This window comes from Eleutherodactylus coqui, chromosome 4, assembly GCF_035609145.1.
Source record: "Eleutherodactylus coqui strain aEleCoq1 chromosome 4, aEleCoq1.hap1, whole genome shotgun sequence".
Classification (NCBI taxonomy): Eukaryota; Metazoa; Chordata; class Amphibia; order Anura; family Eleutherodactylidae; genus Eleutherodactylus; species Eleutherodactylus coqui.
In genome coordinates this window covers 154,484,659-154,510,014 of record NC_089840.1, presented here as the reverse complement: position 1 = coordinate 154,510,014, position 25,356 = coordinate 154,484,659, and the positions used below count along the sequence as shown (strand labels likewise).

The 25,356-nt window shown below is 41.4% G+C and overlaps 1 protein-coding gene across 1 annotated transcript in view; it reads left to right on the top strand.

The window, feature by feature from the left end:
- The window catches only part of LOC136626544 (kinesin-like protein KIF21B), a 2,048,083-nt gene that overhangs the window by 907,809 nt on the left and 1,114,918 nt on the right, over window positions 1–25,356 (top strand). Inside the window, 1 exon segment of the mRNA XM_066601598.1 lies at window positions 12,634–12,828. Within this exon segment, the coding sequence (XP_066457695.1) occupies window positions 12,634–12,828 (195 nt within the window).

Genomic DNA, 25,356 nt, shown 5'->3' with positions numbered 1-25,356 from the left:
CTTTGCACTGGAAAAACTAATGATCCTGCATATCCTTTACATGCTATAATGTGGTACAATTCCTCTAACACACACCTTTGACTACTGTACACTAGCCCCCTGTTTCTGGGATCAGAACAAATTAATACAATCAAATGTGCAATATGAAGCCTACACTGAGGGTGAGAATCCAACACCGCATCGTGCTAAGAGAGACGTTGACGCTCCAGGTGGTAACTTTGATCCACATGTATATATAGATGCAATAGGAGTGCCAAGGGGGTGCCTGATTAATTTAATTCTAGAGATCAGGTTAAAGCAGGTTTTGAGTCCTTATTTGCTATTGTCACTGTTAATAATAATGTAGATTGGATGAATTATATCTATTACAATCAGCAGAGGTTTGTAAACTACACCAGGGATGCTTTGAAAGGGTTAGCTGACCAGTTAGGGCCCACTGCATCCATGGCGTTCCAAAAAAGAGTGGCCCTGGATATGATTTTAGCAGAAAGAGGTGGGGTATGTAATTTCCTGTATGTGTATTATCCCTTTGATCAAAAAGAGTATGAGTAAGGGACTGGATAATGTGACACCAAAATTTCCCTTGTTTGAAAAAGATGAAGAGCCAGTTCCGATAATGCCAACCAGATACGTTACCAGAAGAATGGAGAAATGTACTAGTACTGTGTCTGCCCCGATCTTCTAAGATGAACTGTCAGTGGAATTCCCATTTGCCTAGGGATAGTGCAGAAGACCTTAGGTTCGAGCGAGGGCACACCCTGTGGGGTGTTAACTTGTACAGATAGAGGGTATGGATGCCCGGAAATGAGCCCAGGGAATCCATGGCCTCCTTCTGAGGTGAGGTAGGGATCCCCCCTCCTAGGAGTAGGGACTTACGGGCAGTGGAGAAACCCTGACGCAAGGGAGAGGCGACCGAGGAAGAGTGCAAGGCCTGGTGCTTGATCTCCATATAAGTTTTTAGGGGGGGGTTGTGAGGGAATATGTATACATTGCCATATATTTTTTATGCTTTTATACCTGTATGCAAGTTCTATTCAAAGTTAAAATGAGAAAAACTTATATGTCGCCTTACATCAGATATTCCAAAAGTTTGCAAGGCTGAGAGAGATGTTTCCAGAAATTCAGAGATGATACAGAACCGAACACGAAGGCCGCGTACTTGGCTGTTTTCCCAGAAGCGCCATATCTAGATAACGACTGTTCAACTACGTATATAATCATCAGTGTCTCAGCCGGAAATCCGGACTTTACATATATGGTTATGCGGTGAATTTGAGCCAATGAGCCCATCACCCATTCCTAGTGATGAGACCAAAGGGTATAAGATCCCATGTAATCTGTAATAAAGTGCGCAGTCATGTCCCCGTGTGAGGAACTATACCAGACCTCCGTGTGTGGTGTCTCTTCTTTACCGCCGGCAGCGGGGCATTGGGGTGGGCCTGATTGGTGCTGTACGCAGAAATTACCCTGACAGGGGGGGCCCACTCTTGCCGCTATTGTGGCTTAATAGTGGGACCTGGGAACTTGAGATGCAGCCCAACATGTAGCCCCTCGGCTGCCCTATCCGTTGCTGTGTCGTTCCCATCACTTTCTTGAATTGCCCTGATTTTCACAAATGGAAACCTTAGCGAGCATCGGCGATATACAAAAATGCTCGAGTCGCCCATTGACTTCAATGGGGTTCGTTACTCGAAACGAACCCTCGAGCATCGTGATAATTTCGTCCCGAGTAACGAGCACCCGAACATTTTGGTGCTCGCTCATCTCTAATCAAGAGCAATTCACACAACATAGAGATAGATAAGGAGGAAGCTAAAGCTATGGCTATTTTTAATATTTCACAGTATATGTTAAAAAGAAAAGAAGCAGAGGTTCTGGCCAAAGGTCTTTCTTTCAGCCCTTCTACGAAGGCAAACCTCTTTGATCTCTTCATTAACTTGAATAATTTTATCAAAAAGTTGTCAGTCTGTAGATTTTTTTTCTATACAAAATTCCAAAAAAACACATGGGGGAGAACCAGGGGAATATAATAAGTCTATAAATATTAATTTTTCATTAGAAGACCCCATATTGACAGACCTCAAGCCACCGAGCACATTTTATCCAATAGAAAGTAGGGGTGATTTTATTGACTCTTTTTATCATAAAGCCCTACAAGAATTTTCAGTAATGTGTAATAATAAGGAGGAAGTTTCATATAATCTAAATAAAAATCAACATCAAGCACTGAAAAAATTGGCGCAGAATAGAAACATTGTAATAAAAAAAGCCGATAAAGGTGGGGGGTTGTAATCATGGATCAAGAATATTATCATCTTGAATCTATGAGAATATTAGGGGATTTGAAATATTATAAAAGATTGGACTCTGACCCTACTAAGATTATTTCACGAAAACTTTATCAGCTTGTTGATACAGCGTTAGAGAAAAATTGTCTTTCTAAAAAAGAAAGGGACTTCATATGGATTCCTAATCCAGAAGTCCCGTTTTTTTATTTTCTCCCGAAGATTTATAAGGATATTGAACGACCCCCTGGTCGCCCCATTATTGCCGGGATCAATTCGATCACCAGTTCACTCTCTCAGTATATAGACTAACATTTACAAAAGTTTGTTGTCTCTTTTCCTTCATATATTAGAGACACGGGACATATTCCATACCTGATGAAGGATTTGACTTGGAGAAATACGTACATTTGGTGCACATTAGATGTTACATCTTTATATTCTAACTAGCTGATATACCCGGCTTCGCCCGAGTTAATTTGGTACTGGTGTTTATCTGGTGTTCACACGGAAAATCTTATGAAGTCATGGTTACTTTAGAGATACTGAGGAAAAACATATGTTCACCATTTTGCATAGTTCTCTGCGTTACCCAGGAAACACCACGGGGAGGTAACCATGCGACGTTTCCTTTATATAAAATGACATCAGGAAGTGAGAGAATTTGATTACGTACATAAAATTTGGACGCTAATTCTTTTGTGCATAGAATTGAATAATCGAGTTGGGACCCATTAGCTTTTCCTATTTATGACATAATCAATGCTCCTGCCAAATTTCCCGTTTCTATGACACCGCAAAGTGAAAAAATTACATTCCGTACGTAAAATTTGGATGCTAATTCTTTTGCGCATAGAATTGAATAATCGAGTTGGGACCTATGAACTTTTCCTATTTATGACATAATCAATGCGCGTGTCAAATTTCCCGTTTCTAAGACACCGGAAAGTGAAAAAATTACATTCCGCACGTAAAATTTTGGCGCCAATTCTTTTGCGCTAGAATTGAATAATCGAGTTGGGACCTATTAACTTTTCCTATTTATGACATAATCAATGCCCGTGCCAAATTTCATGTTTCTATCACATTGGGAAGTGAGAGATTTAGATTATGTACGTAAAATTTGGATGCTAATTCTTTTGCGCATAGAATTGAATAATGGAGTTGGGACCCATTAGCTTTTCCTATTTATGACATAATCAATGCTCGTGCCAAATTTCCCGTTTTTATGACACCGGAAAGTGAGAAAATTACATTCCGCACGTAAAATTTGGACGCTAATGCTTTTGCGCATGGAATTGAATAATGGAGTTGGAACCCATTAGCTTTCCCTATTTATGACATAGTCAATGCTCGGGGCAAATTTCACGTTTCTATGACACCGGAAAGTGAGAAAATTAGATTCCGCACGTAAAATTTTGACGCTAATTCTTTTGCGCATAGAATTGAATAATGGAGTTAGGACCCATTTGCTTTTCCTATTTATGACATAATCAATGCTCGTGCCAAATTTCACGTTTCTATGACACCGGAAAGTGAAAAAATTACATTCCGCACGTAAAATTTCGACGCCAATTCTTTTGCGCTAGAATTGAATAATCGAGTTGGGACCTATGAACTTTTCCTACTTATGACATAATCAATGCTTGTGCCAAATTTCACGTTTCTATGACACCGGAAAGTGAGATAATTAGATTCCGTACGTAAAATTTGGACGCTAATTCTTTTGCGCATAGAATTGAATAATCGAGTTGGGACCCATTACCTTTTCCTATTTATGACATAATCAATGCTCGGGCTAAATTTCGAGTTTCTATAACACCGGGAAGTGAGAGAATTAGATTCCGTACGTTAAATTTGGACGCTAATTCTTTTGCGCATAGAATGGAATAATCGTGTTGGGACCCATTAACTTTTTCCATTTATGACATAATCAATGTTCGGGACACATTTTAAGTTTCTATGACATTGGAAAGTGACAGATTTAGATTACATACGTAAAATTTTGACGCCAATTCTTTTCCGCTAGCATTGAATAATCGAGTTGGGACCCAATTTTCCTATTTTGGAGATAATCTATGTGTGTGCCCAATTTCATGTTTCTACGACATCGGGAAGTTGGAGAACTTTTGGCGAGTCAGTGAGTCAGTCAGTCAGTGAGTCAGTGAGGGCTTTCTTCTTTATATATATAGACTAGCTGATATACCCGGCTTCGCCCGAGTTAATTTGGTACTGGTGTTTATCTGGTGTTCACACGGAAAATCTTATGAAGTCGTGCTTACTTTAGAGATACCGGAAAAACATATGTTCACCATTTTGCATAATTCTCTGCGTTACCCAGGAAACACCACATGGAGGTAACCATGTGACGTTTACTTTATATAAAATGACATCAGGAAGTGAGAGAATTAGATTACGTACATAAAATTTGGACACTAATTCTTTTGCACATAGAATTGAATAATCAAGTTGAGACCCATTAACTTTTCCTATTTATGACATAATCAATGCTCGTGCCAAATTTCCCGTTTCTATGACACCGGAAAGTGAAAAAATTACATTCTGCACGTAAAATTTGGACGCTAATTCTTTTGCGCTAGAATTGAAAAATTGAGTTGGGACCTATGAACTTTTCCTATTTATGACATAATCAATGCTCGTGCCAAATTTCCAGTTTCTATGTCACCGGAAAGTGAGAAAATTAGATTTGGTACGTAAAATTTTGGACGCTAATTCTTTTGCGCTAGAATTGAATAATCGAGTTGGGACCTATGAACTTTTCCTATTTATGACATAATCAATGCCCGTGCCAAATTTCATGTTTCTATTACATTGGGAAGTGAGAGATTTAGATTATGTATGTTAAATTTGGACACTAATTCTTTTGCGCATAGAATTGAAAAATCGAGTTGGGACACATTAACTTTTCCTATTTATGACATAATCAATGCCCGTGCCAAATTTCGTGTTTCTATTACATTGGGAAGTGAGAGATTTAGATTACGTATGTAAAATTTGGACGCTAATTCTTTTGCGCATAGAATTGAATAATGGAGTTGGGACCCATTAGCGTTTCCTATTTATGACATATTCAATGCTCGCGCCAAATTTCCTGTTTCTATGACATCGGGAAGTGAGAAAATTACATTCCGCACGCACAATTTGGACGATAATTCTTTTGCACATAGAATTAAATAATTGAGTTCACCCACACGAACGCATCAAATTTGGTCGTGGGGATGAAGGACAGCCCCCTCTCCAAAACTCGTCTCTCCTCCCCAGATAGATGATGGTCAGATAAATTAATAACTTGTAATTTATCCGTGGATACATGTGTTGCCGCCTTCATAATCGTGTTTATTAGGGTCAGAAACCATCTGTGTGTCAAGGCCCAGCTGAGGGTCCATATTGTGACTTAGTAGTCCCTCCTCCCTCGCAGGAAGTATTGCGATATTGGCTGTTCTAAAAAAAACCCTGATTGTGTCGTTTTCCCGCGTCCTTTTGATTGTTGTGGGTAGCGTCCCCTTCTTGGTGGTTTCGGGGCCCTTTTATTCCTATTTCTCTCACTATCTGATTGTTCATAGTCAGAAGAACTAGCGTCTGTCTCAGAGTGTGTGTTTCTCTCTGGATATATTTTATTTTCCTTGAAATCTTGTAGATCTCTATTGAATTGTGTATGCTTGCGTTCCTTTATTTGTGTTGCAAGCTTTTCTATGTTATTTTGTACAGATTTTTCCTTAGCCGGAAATTCTGGATCAGAGGAAAATGTTTTCGCTTTTTCCAGTAGATCGTTAAGTTTTTTCTGGTTCGTAATTAGTGACGCTTTTTCTTCATCTAGTAGTAGTTTAATCAATTGAAGAGAGAAGGTTGTAGATTCACTTTCCCACTTTTTTATGAACTCAGGATTTTTAATTCGTTTAGGTGGTAGAATGGGGTTTCTTAAGCCTCTTGGAATGATCTTATGTTCATCATATCTCTGAAGGCCCTGCACCTCCCACCAATTGCGTGTAAACTCACGATATTGTGAAGTTAGTTCCTTAAAACATGTATCAATAGAGAGGTTCTGAGTTTGATGGCTTAGTTCTCCTTCGGAAAAGACAGCACCAGCATCTGATAGCCACTAGGTGGCGGTAAGGTCCCTCGAAAGGAAACCAGCCATACCATACAAAATTTAGGCCAAATCACAGTGGTATAGAAATCTATATAAAGTTTACTGAAACCCTTCACAGATATAGATTAAAATTTTAATAGCTTTTATTGAAATATTCTAAAAAACGTGGGCTCACATATAACACTTACAGACAATACATAAAGAGACAGGTAACATATAAACAAAGAATAGGCCCTAATAGAAATATGTAGGGTAACGTATCTCTCAGATAGATTTTTGGAGATAGGTACCGCTCATAGATATGAGAAAGGATATAAATCCAGATGGAGAGAGAATAATATCCAAATCTAGAGAATATGTACTTGGATACTAGTGCGGTACAGGAAATGGTACCTATTTAGGGCACGATGTATTAAGTATACTCATGTTGCTAAAACAATTTTTCAATGAATTCCCATTTGTAGCACAATTTATCGGATATACGGGTGCTAGGTGCGGGGGCTCATTGTATGTCAGTGATGCTGACCAAGACGTTAAGAAGGCTCGCTCGACGCGTTTCCCTGCCCTTATAGGGGGCAGTTCCTCAGGAGCACGGGTAATTATTGCCCGTAGATTCGTGTATCTAAGATTGTCACGTTGAAACAATAGAGCAACAGGATTGGTGCGCCAGGACGTAGTCCTGCTATAGTTTGGTCCTGCTAAGGCGATGCCACCTGTTCGATATTTCCCGTACAATTACGGTTTCCACTTCTTACTTTGCAGTTCCGGCGCGGTATCTATATTAATACCGCTGTCGGGCTTTCTGAATATTTAGAGAGGGAGAGGGTCATTCATTCGGTCTGGCATATAGAATGGTATATACCAGTATTCGAATGTCTCAGATAGCGCCTCCGGATAGCAATTGGTGACCTAAGATCACGCTTAGTCACCAGCTACTGGAGCAATGCCAGGTGATGCCCTCCTAAAAAATTCCTGCATTATCCATTAGGGTGATCGCATCGGTCTGTAGATTTCTATGACCAATATAGGTTAATGCAACACCCAGATAGAGAATATTCTGTCACTCGAGGTTTGCTAAAACGAGTGCTCCTCTAAGGTCTCTAGCCATCCACTCTAACAGAGCTGGTAAGTATCCCGGCTGTGTATATCGAGGGCAATGCCTTCACGGATGAAGCTAAAATAAATAGCAATATATGCTTCAGATAGAGTTAGCTTCAGAGAAGAGAGGATTATTTCGGCTAGATTTGGGGAATAATGCCCTGTTCAAAGTTCTTTCATAGAGACCAAGAAAGACAGAACCCCTTCAGTGTCAATCCTAGCTGGATTAGACAGGGGTAAGAAGCAGGGACAGAGTAAGAGAGGTGGCGCCTGTGGCTCTAATGGTGAGCCACCGGCTATGAAGTGCTGGAGCTACTGACAGCGTTTAAAAGGAGGTGTAGCTCCTCCTCTAGGGGAGGAGTTGTATCATCCAACCTATTGGGACCCCAGGGGGCGGTAATGATTGTCCCGAGGAACGCCCACCTGGTCAATATGCCCGGTTCTCATGTTTCTACATCTCAGAGCGATACTGTAATAGAGCGGTACTGTAGACCATCTTTAAGTAGTTTCTTATTCCCCATCCGATCGTTATAAGTCTCAGTGCGATGTCCTGCATCGGGCAGCCGTGTATGAGCTTCCGCGTTCCACGGTGGAACGCATGACGCGCTGCGTGGTGACGTCATCACGCAGCGCGCCTCCTCATTGGCTAGTGTATCGGGACGGGTGAAGCATCGCATGGATGTATCTCCTATGCCTGGTATCGATGGTTTCGTAGCGCGGTTCCTCCCTAAAGAGTACAATTTGTCTGTCCTATTACAGTGTCTGCCGCACGCAGGGTATGTCGCGCGGCACGTCATTTGATGAACTGTATGTTTGACATCCTTATGTCATCTGGCAGGGTGTCACCCAAAGAGTGACAGTGAGGCGTGAGAGGGGCGTGGTTTAGATTCGGCCCAACCCTCCCTGGAAGCTGGCAGAGCATTTGTGTGTAGTCGTGAAACTAGAGAAGAGGGATGGATCCTGCCACTATATAATTTAGCATACTGCACCGGCAGACAGGTAAAGGGGAATAATTTGTATTAGATTGTAGCAAACCAGTAAAAAGTAATGCGATTAAAGGTACTGGGAGAGGCAGACCTTTAAATCAAAGTCTGCAGTTCGCTCCTTTTTCTGTCATTTAGCGCTCCATCGAAGCGTCATACGTAAGTCATAAGATACCCCAGATGTTAGATAGTGTTAAAAGATGAATCAGATTATGCTTGTAAGGTGCCGGAGAGATTTACATAATGCCTAGATATATATCTATAGGGTGATACCTAAAAGAAGGTTTAGTACATTCATCCATGCTCTAAGAAATCCTCATTAGCATAGGAAGATTATCGTCTTTAATTGAAGGAGAAGCCTCTCAGAAATCATAAAAAACAGTTGAAGCTTAGTGTCGCGTTGAGGCCTTCTGGTTTCACCGTGTTTAATCTAAATATCCAGTTGGCCTCTTTTTGTAACAGCTTTTTGTCAATATCGCCTCGTCTTGCATTTGTCCGTAGGATTTCAATTCCCTGAAATTTAAGGTCTTTCAGTTAACTCTGATGGAAATCTCGGAAATGATCCGCTAGTGGGGTAGATTCCCCACGTCGGATGTTGCCAACGTGCCCCAGGATACAACGCCGGAATTCCTGTGTGGTCTTTCCGACGTAGTTCCTGGGGCACGGGCAAGAGGCCATATACACCAAATTGCGAGTACGACAGTTGATAAACCCGCGATTGAAGTATATTTTGTTTGTACTCGCACTTTTGAATGTATTACTTTTTAAGATGAACCCACATGCTTCGCAGCCGTGGCAAGGGAATGTACCAAATGGTTTATGGCTGCTTAACCAGTTCTCATTGGTATCGGGGTTCAAGTGGCTTTTGACGAGATGGTCTCTTATATTGTGTCCTCTACGGAAGGTTATCATTGGGGTGGATGGCAGGATTTCTGTAAGATCCGGGTCATTCGCAATTATACTCCAATAGTGTTTTAGTATACTCCTAAAACAGAGGTTTCGAGAAAGGGACTATCCATGTGACATCATTGAAGACGCATATAAACACGCGGAACAGCAACAAAGAAGGGATCTCCTAACTCCACGACATAGAGAGAATACTCAAATCTCTAGAATTATAGGAACTTTTGATACAGGCACACGCGAAGTAAGGAATATACTAAAACACTATTGGAGTATAATTGCGAATGACCCGGATCTTACAGAAATCCTGCCATCCACCCCAATGATAACCTTCCGTAGAGGACACAATATAAGAGACCATCTCGTCAAAAGCCACCTGAACCCCGATACCAATGAGAACTGGTTAAGCAGCCGTAATCCATCTGGTACATTCCCTTGCCACGGCTGCGAAGCATGTGAGTTCATCTTAAAAAGTAATACATTCAAAAGTGCGAGTACAAACAAAATATACTTCAATCGCGGGTTTATTAACTGTCGTACTCACAATGTGGTGTATATGGCCTCTTGCCCGTGCCCCAGGAACTACGTCGGAAAGACCACACAGGAATTCCGGCGTCGTATCCTGGGGCACGTTGGCAACATCCGACGTGGGGAATCCACCCCACTAGCGGATCATTTCCGAGATTTCCATCAGAGTGAACTGAAAGACCTTAAATTTCAGGGAATTGAAATCCTACGGACAAATGCAAGACGAGGCAATATTGACAAAAAGCTGTTACAAAAAGAGGCCAACTGGATATTTAGATTAAACACAGTGAAACCAGAAGGCCTCAACGCGACACTAAGCTTCAACTGTTTTTTATGATTTCTGAGAGGCTTCTCCTTCAATTAAAGACGATAATCTTCCTATGCTAATGAGGATTTCTTAGAGCATGGAAGAATGTACTAAACCTTCTTTTAGGTATCACCCTATAGATATATATCTAGGCATTATGTAAATCTCTCCGGCACCCTACAAGCATAATCTGGTGCAGTATGCTAAATTATATAGTGGCAGGATCCATCCCTCTTCTCTAGTTTCACGACTACACACAAATGCTCTGCCAGCTTCCAGGGAGGGTTGGGCTGAATCTAAACCACGCCCCTCTCACGCCTCACTGTCACTCTTTGGGTGACACCCTGCCAGATGACATACGGATGTCAAACATACAGTTCATCAAATGACGTGCCGCGCGACATACCCTGCGTGCGGCAGACACTGTAATAGGACAGACAAATTGTACTCTTTAGGGAGGAACCGCGCTACGAAACCATCGATACCAGGCATAGGAGATACATCCATGCGATGCTCCACCCATCTACTTAAAGATGGTCTACAGTACCGCTCTATTAGACTATCGCTCTGAGATGTAGAAACATGAGAACCGGTCATAATGACCAGGTGGGCGTTCCTCGGGACAATCATTACCGCCCCCTGGGGTCCCAATAGGTTGGATGATACAACTCCTCCCCTAGAGGAGGAGCTACACCTTCTTTTAAACGCTGTCAGTAGCTCCAGCACTTCATAGCCGGCCGCTCACCATTAGAGCCGCAGGCGCCACCTCTCTTACTCTGTCCCTGCTTCTTACCCCTGTCTAATCCAGCTAGGATTGACACTGAAGGGGTTCTGTCTTTCTTGGTCTCTATGAAAGAACTTTGAACGGGGCATTATTCCCCAAATCTAGCCGAAATAATCCTCTCTTCTCTGAAGCTAACTCTATCTGAAGCATATATTGCTATTTATTTTAGCTTCATCCATGTAGGCATTGCCCTCGATATACACAGCCGGGATACTAACCAGCTGTGTTAGAGTGGATGGCTAGAGACCTTAGAGGAGCACTCGTTTTAGAAAACCTCGAGTGACAGAATATTCTCTATTTGGATGTTGCATTAACCTATATTGGTCATAGAAATCTACAGACCGATGCGATCACCCTAATGGATAATGCAGGAATTTTTTAGGAGGGCATCACCTGGCATTGCTCCAGTAGCTGGTGACTAAGCGTGATCTTAGGTCACCAATTGCTATCCGGAGGCGCTATCTGAGACATTCGAATACTGGTATATACCATTCTATATGCCAGACCGAATGAATGACCCTCTCCCTCTCTAAATATTCAGAAAGCCCGACAGCGGTATTAATATAGATACCGCGCCGGAACTGCAAAGTAAGAAGTGGTAACCGTAATTGTACGGGAAAATATCGAACAGGTGGCATCGCCTTAGCAGGACCAAACTATAGCAGGACTACGTCCTGGCGCACCAATCCTGTTGCTCTATTGTTTCAACGTGACAATCTTAGATACACGAATCTACGGGCAATAATTACCCGTGCTCCTGAGGAACTGCCCCCTGTAAGGGCAGGGAAACGCGTCGAGCGAGCCTTCTTAACGTCTTGGTCAGCATCACTGACATACAATGAGCCCCCGCACCTAGCACCCGTATATGCGATAAATTGTGCTACAAATGGGAATTCATTGAAAAATTGTTTTAGCAACATGAGTATACTTAATAACATCGTGCCCTAAATAGGTACCATTTCCTGTACCGCACTGGTATCCAAGTACATATTCTCTATATTTGGATATTATTCTCTCTCCATCTGGATTTATATCCTTTCTCATATCTATGAGCGGTACCTATCTCCAAAAATCTATCTGAGAGATACGTTACCCTACATATTTCTATTAGGGCCTATTCTTTGTTTATATGTTACCTGTCTCTTTATGTATTGTCTGTAAGTGTTATATGTGAGCCCACGTTTTTTTAGAATATTTCAATAAAAGCTATTAAAATTTTAATCTATATCTGTGATGGACTATAGAGGTAGATCCATTTTAAGCGCAAAGGAAAAAAATTTTTTTTTTGTTTACATTTACAGACGTTGGAGAGATTTATGAAACTGTCTAGAAGAAAAGCTGTTTTTGTTGCCCATAGCAACCAATTACAGCACAGCTTACATTTCTAAAGCTGCTGATATAAAATGAGACCTGCACTGTCATTGGTGGCTATAAGCAACACAGACAGTTGATAAACCATATTATGTTCACAAGATTGAAACCTCATTTAGGTATTCTGGTTCTATGATAAGTTTGGTGCAGTGCCAAAATGTGGAACCTAAAATGCAGCCATATTACAACTGCATAAAATTGGCATTAATAAAAGTTTGCTCTTCCATTTTTAACAACTTTATTTTTTGTGTGATCTTTTTAAGAAACGAGAGGAGCTTTCACTACTTCAAGACGCACTACTAAGTCGAACAGTCATTCCCCCAGAAGAAGGTAGTGGAGAAGAACAGACACAGCAAGATATCGCAGAGGAGTTGGAAGCTCTGACAGCCAACATTGATTATATTAATGACAGCATTCGGGAATGCCAAGCAACCATTGTTCAAATGGAGGAAACCAAAGTATGTCTGAAGTAATATATGTGCTTTATTTTTGCTCATTCATTCTTTTCATATTTTATTTTTAGCTTTCATCAGATGAAAAACATTTTTTCAAATAGTTCATTAAGTGAAGTAACATAAACAGTTTCTTTATTCTATTTATTTCTTCTAAATATAGCTTTAAATGGGTTGTAATAAGATGGGATCCCCTCTTCATATGCTTTTATGAAGGCATATGAACATCACAAGGTGTGCTCCTCACGCTGAAGCTCCCCTCTGTGTTTCAGAACTGATGACTCCTATCCTGGTTAACCTTCTGCTATCCTGTAATACTACATTTTTCCTGCAATGGCCGCTGTAGGGGAAATGCACATACAGAAAAAAAAAAAGCGCCACCAGATAGAAACAAATCAAATGTCCAGGAACAGACTCCCTTGGTGTGGTGGGTTCGCGTCTGCATATGTGGGGTGCACCACGGCACATGACAGCCTGGAAGGCCTTTGTGTATTTATCTTAGTGGGTATGGGAGAATTCATGTCCACATCCACCATGGAGACTGCCAGTTTCAGTCGTCTAATCCAAAACAGTGGTCCCCCAGGACTACTGTTTTGGATCAGATATTTGTAGCAAGTGGGGTGAAATGGAAAAACAAAATAGAGCAGACAGCACTCAAGGACAATCCTTCATGTAGCACACCAATCAATGGGTAGAAAAGAACTAGAAAGTGGGTCACTTACTTTAACAAGACAGTAAGTAGGCCCAGGAGGACCTTCGTTGACTTCCTGTATCTAGAAATGCAGTTATCTAAGTAGGTGGTCCAGAGGTACAGGAATGCACAGTCGGATGGAAGGATTCATATTTGGGGTATTTATTGAAATAGAAATCTGTTTTTTATTGGCTTAAATTGTGTGTTCCTATTTCCTTGCATGGTCTTTTGTGGCTAAAAAATGTAAAACAAAATGAAAATATTTACAAATCTTAAAGAAAGATAAAACACTCTTTTTCCATAAAAAAATGCTTTGCCGTGTAAAAAAACATAAAACGTGCAATATTAGTATCCTTCGCTCACCTGTGCTATTAGTGCATTATTTATCTTAGTGCATCATTTATCTCACACAGTGAAAACTGCAAAGAAAAAACAAAAACAATGCCTGAACTGATGCTTTTTTAATCAACCCACTTCCAAAAAAAGCATAAAAAAATATTTTAAAAGTTATTAGTCTGAGAATATGGAGACAGAAAGCGATAACATTTTTATTTTTATTTTTTAAGAGTAGTAAAACATTTAAAAATATATAAACGTGGTATTTCCATAATCATATTGACCCACAGAATAAATTGATCTTTTAATGTTTACAGCACTGTGAATGCCTGTTTTCAGAGGTGCTTTAGATTTCAAATAAAGACTCATGAAGCCCAGTTAATAGAACCATAGAATAGTAGAGTTGGAAGGGTCCTCTGGGATTATCGTATCCAACCCCATGCTCAATGTAGGATTCACTAAATCATCCCGGACAGATGTCTGTCCAGTTTCTGAAGACTTCCATTGAAGGAGAACTCCCCCCTCCTGTGGCAACCTGTTCCACTCATTGATCTCTCTCACTGTCTAATATCCAATCTCTGTCTCCTCCCTTTTCAGTTTCATCCCATTGCTCCTAGTCTTTCCTTGAGCAAATGAGAATAGGGCTGATTCTTCTGCACTGTGACAGCCATTTAGATATTTGAAGACAGCTGTTAAGTCTCCTCTCAGCCTTCTCTTCTGCAAGCTAAACATTCCCAAATCATTTAACTGTTCTTCATAGAACATGGTTTGCAGACTGCTCATCATCCTGCACACGGGCGGGATTTCCGCCGCTCAAAGCCTACATAGGATTGCGTTAACAAACACAATCCTATGCAGACGGCCGCGGTTTGGCCACGCGAAATCTCTCGCGGCAAACAAACTGCGGCATGTCTCACTCACCCGGCTGCCAGCTCCAGGCTGCACATGAGCTGGCTGCCCGGTAGCCGGCACATGAAAGAGCCGGGGCCGCCGGGCGCGTGTGAGTACGCGCTCGTCCCTACAGGCGTTCAGGTCGGGTCCCGCGGCAAAAATCCTCGCCGCCGGATCCAACCCGCTCGTCTGCAGGCGGCCTTTCTCTTCTCTGAACTTGCTCCAGTTTGTCGATTACTTTTTTAAATTGGGGTGACTAGAACTGGACACAGTATTCCAGATGAGGTTTGACTAGATGAGAAGAGTAGAGGGGGATAATTACCTCACGTGCACTAGACTCTACACTTCTCTTAACTCTTTCCAATCCAATTTGTATTCTGGTTTTTCTAGGGGGGTTAGTCTTTTTCTGCTGTTATACAATGGCGCTATATGCTGACTAAAGCCACTACTGCATGAGGTGACACGTTGGATAGGCTCCGACAGCAGAGAGGCTGGCAATATACAGTAAGAGAACCCCCGACAGACGTCTTCCAACATCAGAGGTGTATAGCTTTAAATCATAATGTCTTTAGATGTCAGACAGTGGATTGGAAAGGATTAATGCATCTCAGAATTGTATTTGCCTTTTTTTGCTACTGAATCACACTATTGACTAATGTTCAGTCTGTGATTTTATAGTATAACCAAGTATTTTTCACATACGCTGCTGCTTAGTCCAATTCCTGCCATTCTGTATTTATTTTTCTTGCCTAGATGTAGGACTTTGCATTTCTCTTTGGTAAATACCATTCTGTAAGTCACTGCCTTCTGTTCAAGCTTGTCTTTATGTTTTTGAATCCTCCCTCTTCTCTAGTGTTAGCTATCCATTCTTGCTTAGTGTGGTCAGGAAATTTGATCAGTTTCCCCTCAATTCCCTCCTCAAGATCACTTATAAAAAAGTTGAACAACGTCGGGCCCAGGACAGAGCCTTGTGGTACCTCACTTAATGCATTCTTCCACTTGGATGTGCAGCCCTTTGTGACCACTTTTCAGTGCAATCACTCAATTAGTTGTATATGCAGAAGACATACTATATTTGCATTTCCCCAATCCACCCCTATCCATGATTCTCTCATGGAAGGACATTAGATTTTTCCGGCATGACTTGTTCGTTACAAATCCATGCTGCTGGCTCTGGTTAATTACTCTATTTTCATCCAAGTACTTGCATACATGCTGTTTAACAATTTGTTCAGAGAACTTTCCCGGGATAGAAGTCAGACTCACAGGCCTGTAGTTTCCTGGTTCCACTTTCTTCTCTTTTTTGAAGATAGGGACATTTGTCCTGTTCTCTAGAAATTTTCACAGATTACGGTGAGTGGTTCAGCAATTACCTCTGCTGCTTCCTTCAGTAGCCTAGGATGTAATTCATCTGGACCTGGAGACTTGAATTCATGTAAATTAGCTAAGTGTCCTCATATTATCTCTATGCTTATAGATAGTCTGCATTCACCCAATAGCACAGGGAAGATAAGCCGATAAGAAGATCAATTGATGTTATGTTTACTTACTGAGAAAACAGATACAAAATAGGAATTTAAAAGTTCGGCCTTCTCAACATCATCTTTAACCAATTCACCATTTTCATCCTGTAAACATCCGGAAGCATCTTTGATTTTTGTTTTGCTTTTGATATACCCCCAAAATTATTTTTTGTTGCTTTTATCCTCTTACAAGGATTTGCACTGAAAGCACTGGCCCCTAACAAATAATGCAGGAGAAACCATAGAAGACGATAGGGGGAAGGCAAATTTATTAAACAGTTTTCTTTCTAGTTTATTCACAAATGAAAATAAAATAAAATGCCACACGAGATGCAGGGGAATAAAATGAATTCCCCACTAAATATTGCATGCCTAACACAGGAGGAAGTGCAAAGCTGGTTTTAAGGAGGATCGAAATCAATAAATTGCGGGGCCTGGATGAAATACACCCAATGGTTCTAAGGTAAAAAAACTATATATATATATATATATATATATATATATATATATATATATATATATATATATATATATATATGTGTTACACACTGATGTATGGCTTGAAAAAGGTGCATGTCGCACCGAAACTCGTTGCCTTACGTTTTTTATGACTGCTGAATAAAGAGGATGTTTATACATTATTCTGGCTGATTGGAAAATCACTAAGAGAAGCAGGAAGGGATTCTGTGGACATCATATCCCCCTCCTCCGAAGTAAGTTTCACTCATTTGATTAAAACATCTATGGGAACATCTACTATATATTGTTGAATCCTATGAGTAAAAAGTTTTTTTTATAACTGAGTTTACTCTTTCTTACACATACGAGGGGAACCCTCTATATGAGGACCCCTACTACCCCTGCAGCTCTCCCCTTATCCAGTGGATGCCATCAGGCTTAGGAATCAGCACACCGGGAGATATCCCTATACTAAAGGTGAGGCAGCTGGTACCTTAGGGTGCCAAGCTGTCCCCACCAGGTGAGATCACACAAGGATTTTTTTTATCTCTGGCGCTTTCCGGTATTTTGACTCAATGAAAACAATGGCATACCTCCTCATCAGCATAGGTTCATCAGGGGTCGATCATGTCAGACCAATTTGATCAGCTTCTACAATGAAGTAAGTTCTAGGCTGGACCTGGTGTCAGGGAAATTCTGCGTACAGCACCAATCAGGCCCAGCCCAATGCCCCGTTGCTGGTGGTAAAGAAGAAACACCACACACGGAGGTCTGGTATAGTTCCTCACACGGGAAAATAACTGCGCACTTTATTACAGATTACATGGGGCTTTATACCCTTTGGTCACGTCACTAGGAATGTGTAATGGTCTCATTGGCTCAAATCCACAGCATAACCATATATGTGATGTCCGCAATTCCGCCTGAGGCAGTGTTAGTCATATACGTAGTTAAACAGTCATTATCTTGATACTGCACTTCTGGGAAAACAGCCAAGCACGCGGCCTTCGTATCCAGTTCTGTATCATCTCTGAATTTCTGGACACATCTCTCTCGGCCTTGCAAAGCCTTGGCATATCTTATATGATTTTTAAGGCTACATATTTAAGTTTTTCTCATTTTAGCATTGTATAGAACTTGCATACAGGTATAAAAGCATAAAAAAACATATGGCAATATATACATATACCTTCACACTGGGAGAGTCTACTGATCTCGTATATCTGCATTTCTCTAAAGAATTTGACACAGTGCCATATAATAGGTTGGTATATAAAATGAGACAGCTCGGTCTGGGTGAAAACGTGTGTATCTGGGTAAGGAACTGGTTCAGAGATAGAAAGCAGAGGGTAGTAATAAATAGTTCATTTTCTGATTGGGCCACTGTTGCTAGTGGGGTGCCACAAGGTCCAGTATTGGGCCCCATTCCGTTCAATGTATTTATTAATGACCTGATGGAGGGACTACACAGTAAAATATCAATATTTGCAGATGATACAAAATTATACAAGACAATTAATACAATGGAGGACAATGTGCGGCTACAAAAGGACTGAGATAAGTCGGAAGCTTGGGTAAAAAAATGGCAAATAAAGTTCAATATTGATAAATGTAAGGTTATGCACATGGGCAGGAGAAACGGATGTCACCAATTTTCACTAAATGGGGTACTGCTAGGAAAAAGTGATATGAAAAAAGACCTGGGGGTACTAATGGACTGTAGATTTAACTGGAGCAATCAATGCCATTCAGCTGCTGCAAAAGCAAATAAAGTTTTGGGGTGCATTAAAAGAGGCATAGGGGCGAAGGACAACATTATTCTTTCAGTGTATAAGGCCCTTGCCAGGCCTCACATGGAATACTGTGTACAGTTCTGGACATCATGGCTCAAGAAAGATGTTGCAGTGCTTGAGGGGATTCAAAGAAGGGCAACTAAATTCATAAACGGAATGGAAGGACTAGAATACCAAGAGAGGCTATCAAAATTGGGATTATTTACACTGGACAAAAGACTGTTAAGGGGCAATCAAATAACTATGTATAAATATATTAAAGGACAATACAAGGATCTCTCCCATGATCTGTTTATACCTAGGACTGCGACGGTAACAAGGGGGCATGCTCTACGTCTAGAGGAACGAAAGTTTCATCACCAACACAAAAGGGGTTCTTTACTGTAACTCTCTGCCTGCCTAGATGTCTGTTTTCTTGCCTTCCTCTGGACCAACAAGTAGGAGGTTAAAAACAGGCTGAACTAGATTGACATTGTCTTCATTCAGCCTATCATACTATGTTACAAGCCTCAATTCATTATCAGTTTTAGCTTTTCTGACACTTGCCTTACAGTTTCTGTAGACTGCATTATATTCTTCTTTAGATATCCTCCCATCTTTCCATTTGATAAGCATATTTTTCTTTCTTTTTAGTGTTTGTAGGTTCTGTGTTCATCCATCCTGGCCTCTTTAAATGTTTCCCAATCGTCCTTCTTTTAGGGATTGTTAAAAAATGGGCATTTAGAATCTCATTTCGCAATATTTCCCAACCTTCTTGGACATTTCTGTCCCTACGAACATCCAGCCATTGGATCCTTCCTACCCTCTTTCTGAATCCATTAAAATCTGAAATCCAACCTTATGGTCTGAGTCTTCTCAGGTCTTCCTGTCCTTGTTATACCAAATTCTAAAATAGCATGATCACAGTCTCCTAAGGTTCCTGCCACATATACATACTTGACTATTTCTTCCCTGTTGGTATGAATTAGGTCCAAGATAGCAGATCCCCTTGTTTTATCTTCTACCTTTTGGAAGATAAAGTTAGTAGAGATGAGCGAGCACCAAAATGCTCGGGTGCTCGTTACTCGGGACGAAATTTTCGCGATGCTCGAGGGTTCGTTTCGAGTAACGAACCCCATTGAAGTCAATGGGCGACCCGAGCATTTTTGTATATCGCCGATGCTCGCTAAGGTTTTCATTTGTGAAAATCTGGGCAATTCAAGAAAGTGATGGGAACAGCAACGGATAGGGCAGGCGAGGGGCTACATGTTGGGCTGCATCTCAAGTTCACAGGTCCCACTATTAAGCCACAATAGCGGCAAGAGTGGGCCCCCCCCCCCCCCACTGTCAGCATAAAGATCGTTCTCCTCTGCCATAGCTGTTACAGCTGTGGCAGAGAAGAACGATGTTTGCCCATTGAATTCAATGGAACCAGAAATACAGCAGGTTCCACTGAAAGCAATGGGATGAATTGTCGGGAAGGGCTTAAATATATAAGCCCTTCCCTGCAATTCATCCAGAAATGTGTTACAATAAAAATATATACCGGCGTATAAGGTGATTTTTATTCTTTGCTCCACTGTATTCCCGGCGTATAAGGTGACAGTTGGGGGGTCGTCTTATACGCCCCGTCGCCTTATACGCCGGTATATATTTTTATTGTAACACATTTCTGGATGAATTGCAGGGAAGGGCTTCTATATTTAAGCCCTTCCCGACAATTCATCCCGCGATCACCGGCAGCCCATTGCTTTCAGTGGAACCTGCTGTATTGCCGGCTCCATTGAATTCAATGGGCAAACATCGTTCTTCTCTGCCACAGCTGTTACAGCTGTGGCAGAGAAGAATGATTTGTCTTCTATATGTTCTCAATGGGGTCGGCGCTGCTGCCGCCGGCCCCATTGAGCGCATATAGAGAAGAGAAGAGAAATCGCAGATCGCACATAGGTGCGATCTGCGATTTCTATGGCCTAAGAAGGACCGTTGGGATTCTTGAAGCCTAAAATCACTCCTAACACTCTCCCTATAGCAGCTCCGGCATCAACAACACTTTCCCTGAACTATGTCAGAATGCATCTGTGACGAGCCGTGGGAGGGGCAGATTTTAATACTCGGGTGACACCTAATCTCGCCAGCCACTCACTGCAGGGGGGTGGTATAGGGCTTGAACGTTGCAGGGGGAAGTTGTAATGCCTTCCCTGTCTTTCTATTGGCCAGAAAAGCGCGCAAATTTGTCAGGGAAGAAAATGAAAGTAACCCGAACACCGCGTGGTACTCGTTACGAGTAACGAGCATCTCGAACACCCTAATACTCGAACGAGTATCAAGCTCGGACGAGTATGCTCGCTCATCTCTAAAAGTTAGCAAGAGCGGATAAGAATTTGTTGGACCCATTACTTTACCTGAGAGAGATTGCCAATAAATGTCTGGATAGGTAAAATCTCCCATGATCACTATGTCAAACTTTCTGAGAACTTGGCCATCTGATGTAGAATGAGATAATCCATACGTTCTGCTTGTCCAGATAGCCTATAGTAGATTTCTACAATGGTATCCTTTTTCTGACAAATTTGTTTGTGTGAACCTTGCCTCTTTGCAAACAACTTTCAGAAAAGCTCAGAAGTTTTGTTATAGAGACACATGAGGCACAAAAGCATTGCTAGAGACTGAAATGTAAATCAATCCATGGTTATACAAGTTTTTTACAAATGGAGTAAATTCTGAACTGATGCTGTTCTTCTAAAGAATGGATGTCTTATTAACATTACTCCAATAACACAACAGGCAGTCCTGAAGAAGGTGACATGAAACTCAAGGGTAACAGCAAAAACCTCAGTCCATGTGTTTAGTATGGTGTTCATAGAAGGACATCATGAAAAAACTTGCTGCTGTCCAAAACTACATTATGGCCCATCTTAGGTTTGAGCCCACCTGAATGTTCCACAATGGTTCTGAGTAAATGTTCTATAAACAGAGACAAAAGTGAAACTGTTTTTGCATAAATTAGTTATCTGCTCAATTTTCTTTCATCTTTATTTTATATTACTTTTGGTTGACATTTTGGAGACTTTGGAACCAATTACCAGCTTTCCATACAGTTATGGGTTGAGTTACAGTATATAATATTTTCAGCATATAATGAGGCGTACTCAAAATACGTCCATTTATTGGGCAAATTATGGCAGAAAACTGGCTTACATACTTGAGTCACATTTATCATGCCTTTTCAGACAAATTTTGGACAGTTTTACCGATGTGTCTGGAAGAGGGACATGGCCTAAATTGCATCAAATTTTATGTTTAGATGGAAAACTGAACATGTCCACCCAGTTCCGCCATTACACCCCCTTCCCCACCCCTCATGCTGATCCAGAGATAGGCAAAAAAAAACTATGAAGTAGAAGACAATTTTCTTCATTTAAGGAGAAAAAATCCATCCCTACTCCAATCTGGCAATTAGAATAATCCCCGGATCACTGACCCTTCTGAGTAATCAGTGATATAACATGTCATATTGTAATGCTCAAGTTTGCACTGTCTAACTTTTAAACAGTGTTATTAAATAAGTCTCAATGACTTTTTTGGAACTATATGTTGAGAGACCATTGTATTGACCATTAAAGAATGTCTGAAAGGGCATTTTGTCCCATAAACCTATGCTAATGGGATAATTGTAATCATGTTTTTTTTTACTCTCAGTGCTCCCTAAGCTTTGATATCTATGTTTTTGCTGTATGCTAATGAGGTAGCTATGAGATGGGTGGTTCACACATTGAAATAGATTCAGGCTCTCTACACCTTGTTTGGCCCAAACACCATCCCCTGTCTAGTAATTTATATCTCAAGCTTCCTTGAGATGGAGACCCTGTGCGTTCCAAGGTAGGTGGACAAGGTCATCACTAGGGAGGGAGTGGGGTATGAGCCAAAAGAGGAGGAAGGGCCCCTCTCAGTGTGTGAACGGCCCATAAATGATTCACACTTATTTGAATATAGTGAAAATGGTGATTTCGAGTCTGGGGAACAATGTGAGTTGAAAAAAAGATTACACTTGTCATGCTATGTTTCATCTACTGTATGGTTAGCTAAGGTCCATGGGGGAAAATGTCCTGACAGGTTTCCTTTAAACTTGATATTATTTTCACATTTTTCTGAGGGAATTGTGCCATCATACACAATGCATTTAAAGCATGGGGCCCAGGGCGTGCAGCTGAGATTCTGCTCTCAGCAATCAAGGCAAACTGTTGATGTTTCAGCTGTTGCAGAGGAAATGTAATCCTACTGGATGCCCATCCTGTAATACAAGAACAGCTCTAAATTCCAAGTACCAAGCTGTGTGCGTTCTGGGTCATAGAGGGTGGGGGGCTCTGACCCAATCATATGCCTAATTGGACATGTTAGCAGGCCTTGTGTACATATCACAACCTTTTTAACTCCTTAAAGACCAAGCACGCTATATTTAGCGTTCTTGGTTAGTGCTTGTTCCTGGGCAGAAGTACAGCGTAGGATTAAAGCCTCTGCTACTGCAATAAAGCAGGAGCAGGTCAGGTCCTTGGCTGTTAAACACAGCTGAGGACCCAGAAGAGAAGCATTGTTTAGCCATTTCTCCCTTCTTCTTTCCATGTTACATAGCGCTCAACATGTGCTATGTACTAAAGAGTGAAAGTGGAAGTGTTACTTGCACAAAATGACCCAGCTATCACGTGACCTCCGTGAGCCCCCCGTTATAGCAGAGCTGCAAAGTCCTAGTGGACCCTGATCAGCTCTGCCAGTGACTATTGTCACTACAGGGGGATGCTTTCCCCTGTAACCGGGGCTCCTATGGATGTCCCAGCTACAGTGGAAAAGTATGAAATGTAAAAAAAAACAATCTTATTGACCCCCAGAGGTCTTATATAAAGTCATGAGGGACATAAATGTTATAAAAAATATAGTTGCAAAAATAAGTAACAAAAATAATTAGAAAATAAAATAATAATATATACATAAAAAATTTACCCACTGCTGATGCCAACCAAAACCATTGCTGTATGCGCCCTGTTATCTAAAACTATAAAATTTAAATATCAAAACGTCCTAAACAAAATGAGGTACCCATTCACATACTTTATTATAGTGTAAATATACAAATTTTAAAATTGAGCAACTGTAAATGAAAAAAAAACCTTTTTAGCTTATTACCCCCAATAAAACAGAAAAACAGAGAAAATAGTTTAAAAAGATATACAAAATAGCTCTATCTGTAATGGAAATAAAAAATGCAGCAAAATGATTTTGGTTGCTGAAGAAAAAAAAATAGGGCAGTAAAGCCACCACATAGGTAAAATCCCAAAAGGTATCTGGTCCTTTAGAACTCAACAGCCAGGTCCTTAAGGGGTTAAATGTTACTATATTTTCAAAATTGTAATAACGTTTGCTACGAATATTTGCTTACAGCTACTGAAGAGATATGTCTCTATGGTAGTACACTTCATATTCCCTTTCACATGTCCCCTGCCAAGTGGGCAGATGGAAAGGAGTATGACTATAGAATCACACTACACACTTGAAGCACAGGTCTGCATTAGGCCTCATTCACACGAGCATGATTTTCATGTAGTAGAGGCGCGTAAAAAAAAAAATGTATCTATTATAACCAATGGTTTTCTATAGAAACATTCAGATGAAGGAATTTTAGACGTGCAAAAAACTCGCAGTTTACAAAAATAGGACATGTGTGACCACAATGCCCGCATCTAAGGTCCATGCTGTGTGAAAAAAATAGGACCTCACCAATCTGGTGTGTGATGTGCAGAAGTTTCCATAGACTCTTATGGGAGTAGGAATCTATGGAAACTTCCACAAGGAAAAAAAGATTACAAGTGATTAGGAGGATTTTTGCCATCCAAAGGAATTCCCAACAGAAGCAGAACCGCTACAGGCAGAATGACATTTTAAATATCCCACTATAAACTTCTGTTAGTCCCCACGTGGATGAGGGAAAGCGCCGAGGGTTTCGTTCATCTCCCCAGGGGTTCCCTTAATCACTGTGAAAACTAACAGGAATTTACAGCGGGACATTTAAAATGTTGTTCTGCGCAGCATGTTTTAGGCTGGGGTCACACGGGATTCCCATCGGAAATTTTGCGCTTTGGCCACACGGAAAACCGCAAGATTTCCGCCGGGAATCCACTGCTTGAATACCTGGCTTGACGGCTCGCTTTTTCGTTGTGGACGGCGCTCCCATAGAGGAGATCGTGGCCGCAGCGTAAGAAAAAAAATGAACAGGTTAAGAAATCTCATCCCGGGATTCGTGGCTGCAGGCGGATTTGCCGCGGTGAAATTCTGGACAGAATTTCCGTGGCAAATCCTCCCAGTGTGAACCCAGCCTTAAAATCCTGCAGTAAGCAGCTGGGAATTCCTCCAGCCCCGCTGCTGGGCAAATCTCTCCACTTCTCTCTCCAGCAGCAGCTTCCCCAAGGGATTTTCCTATAGCCGGGGGGAGAGAGATGGTGGGATTACAGGGCTTTCCCGACAGCGTGGTAGAAGGGGGCGGGGTTAGATGGATCCACCCTCTAGTTCCGCCCCTCTAGTACCTCCTACTCTCTTTTCAATAGGGAATCCCTGTGAGAAGCCCTATAGCCACGCCCCCTCCCCTCTCTGCGCAATGGCAATATTCCTTGGGGATCTCCAGAGCAGGGAGAGAGAGAGGGACTATGGGTTAATCCCCCATAGCTCCACTCTCTCTCTCACTGCAATGGGGAAATCCCAAAGCCCCACAGGCCCTTCATCTCTCTGTGCTCCATCATACTGGCAAGAGTGATATGGGGCCGTGATTCATGGCCCAATATCGCCCTTGCCATCCTTCTGAAAACTCCTGGATGCA